This window comes from Aptenodytes forsteri, unplaced genomic scaffold (assembly GCF_000699145.1).
Source record: "Aptenodytes forsteri isolate BGI_AS27 unplaced genomic scaffold, ASM69914v1 Scaffold55, whole genome shotgun sequence".
Lineage (NCBI taxonomy): Eukaryota > Metazoa > Chordata > Aves > Sphenisciformes > Spheniscidae > Aptenodytes > Aptenodytes forsteri.
Genome location: NW_008796063.1, coordinates 1672925 through 1673571, shown reverse-complemented (window position 1 = coordinate 1673571; position 647 = coordinate 1672925). Strand labels below are relative to the sequence as shown.

Genomic DNA, 647 nt, shown 5'->3' with positions numbered 1-647 from the left:
TTTTCCTTTTTTTTTTTTAAGCCAAAGCTTTGTTGTGCTAAACTAGTTGGACGAGTTAGGGTGTCGCTGCTCCCGATTGCTCTGGCCAATGGAACCCGATCCACCCTGCTGTGCGTAAGAGCGCAATTAAGGATTTAACCAAGCCTATGCTGCGCCCCAGCCAGCAGTCTGCCGGAGACAGACACAGCGCCGCAGCCTCCTCCCCCAGACATGTCTGCTTAGACCCGAGCAGCCCCAGCAGCCAGCCCCAGCCAGCCGCCGGCTCCGAGCTATGACAGGAGTATTTGACAGAAGGGTCCCCAACATCAGATCCGGCGACTTCCAGGCTCCTTTCCAGACGGCCGCAGCCATGCACCACCCGTCCCAGGAATCTCCCACTTTACCCGAGTCCTCGGCTACGGATTCCGACTACTACAGCCCGGCGGGGGGAGCCCCGCACGGCTACTGCTCGCCTACCTCGGCTTCCTACGGCAAAGCGCTCAACCCTTACCAGTATCAGTACCACGGCATGAACGGATCTGCTGGGAACTATCCTGCCAAAGCCTACGCGGACTACAGCTACGCCAGCCCCTACCACCAGTACAGCGGGGCTTACAACCGCGTACAGAGCTCCGCCAGCCAGCCAGGTGAGAGCCGGGGGCGGGCGG

The 647-nt window shown here is 60.3% G+C and overlaps 1 protein-coding gene across 1 annotated transcript in view; it reads left to right on the top strand.

The window, feature by feature from the left end:
* The first annotated feature begins 200 nt into the window (after positions 1–200).
* Positions 201–647, top strand: part of DLX5 (distal-less homeobox 5) — a 2708-nt gene continuing 2261 nt past the window's right edge. The window contains exon 1 of the mRNA XM_009286530.1: positions 201–643. Within this exon, the coding sequence (XP_009284805.1) occupies positions 272–643 (372 nt within the window). The 5' untranslated portion in view covers positions 201–271. The remainder of the gene's footprint in view (positions 644–647) is intronic.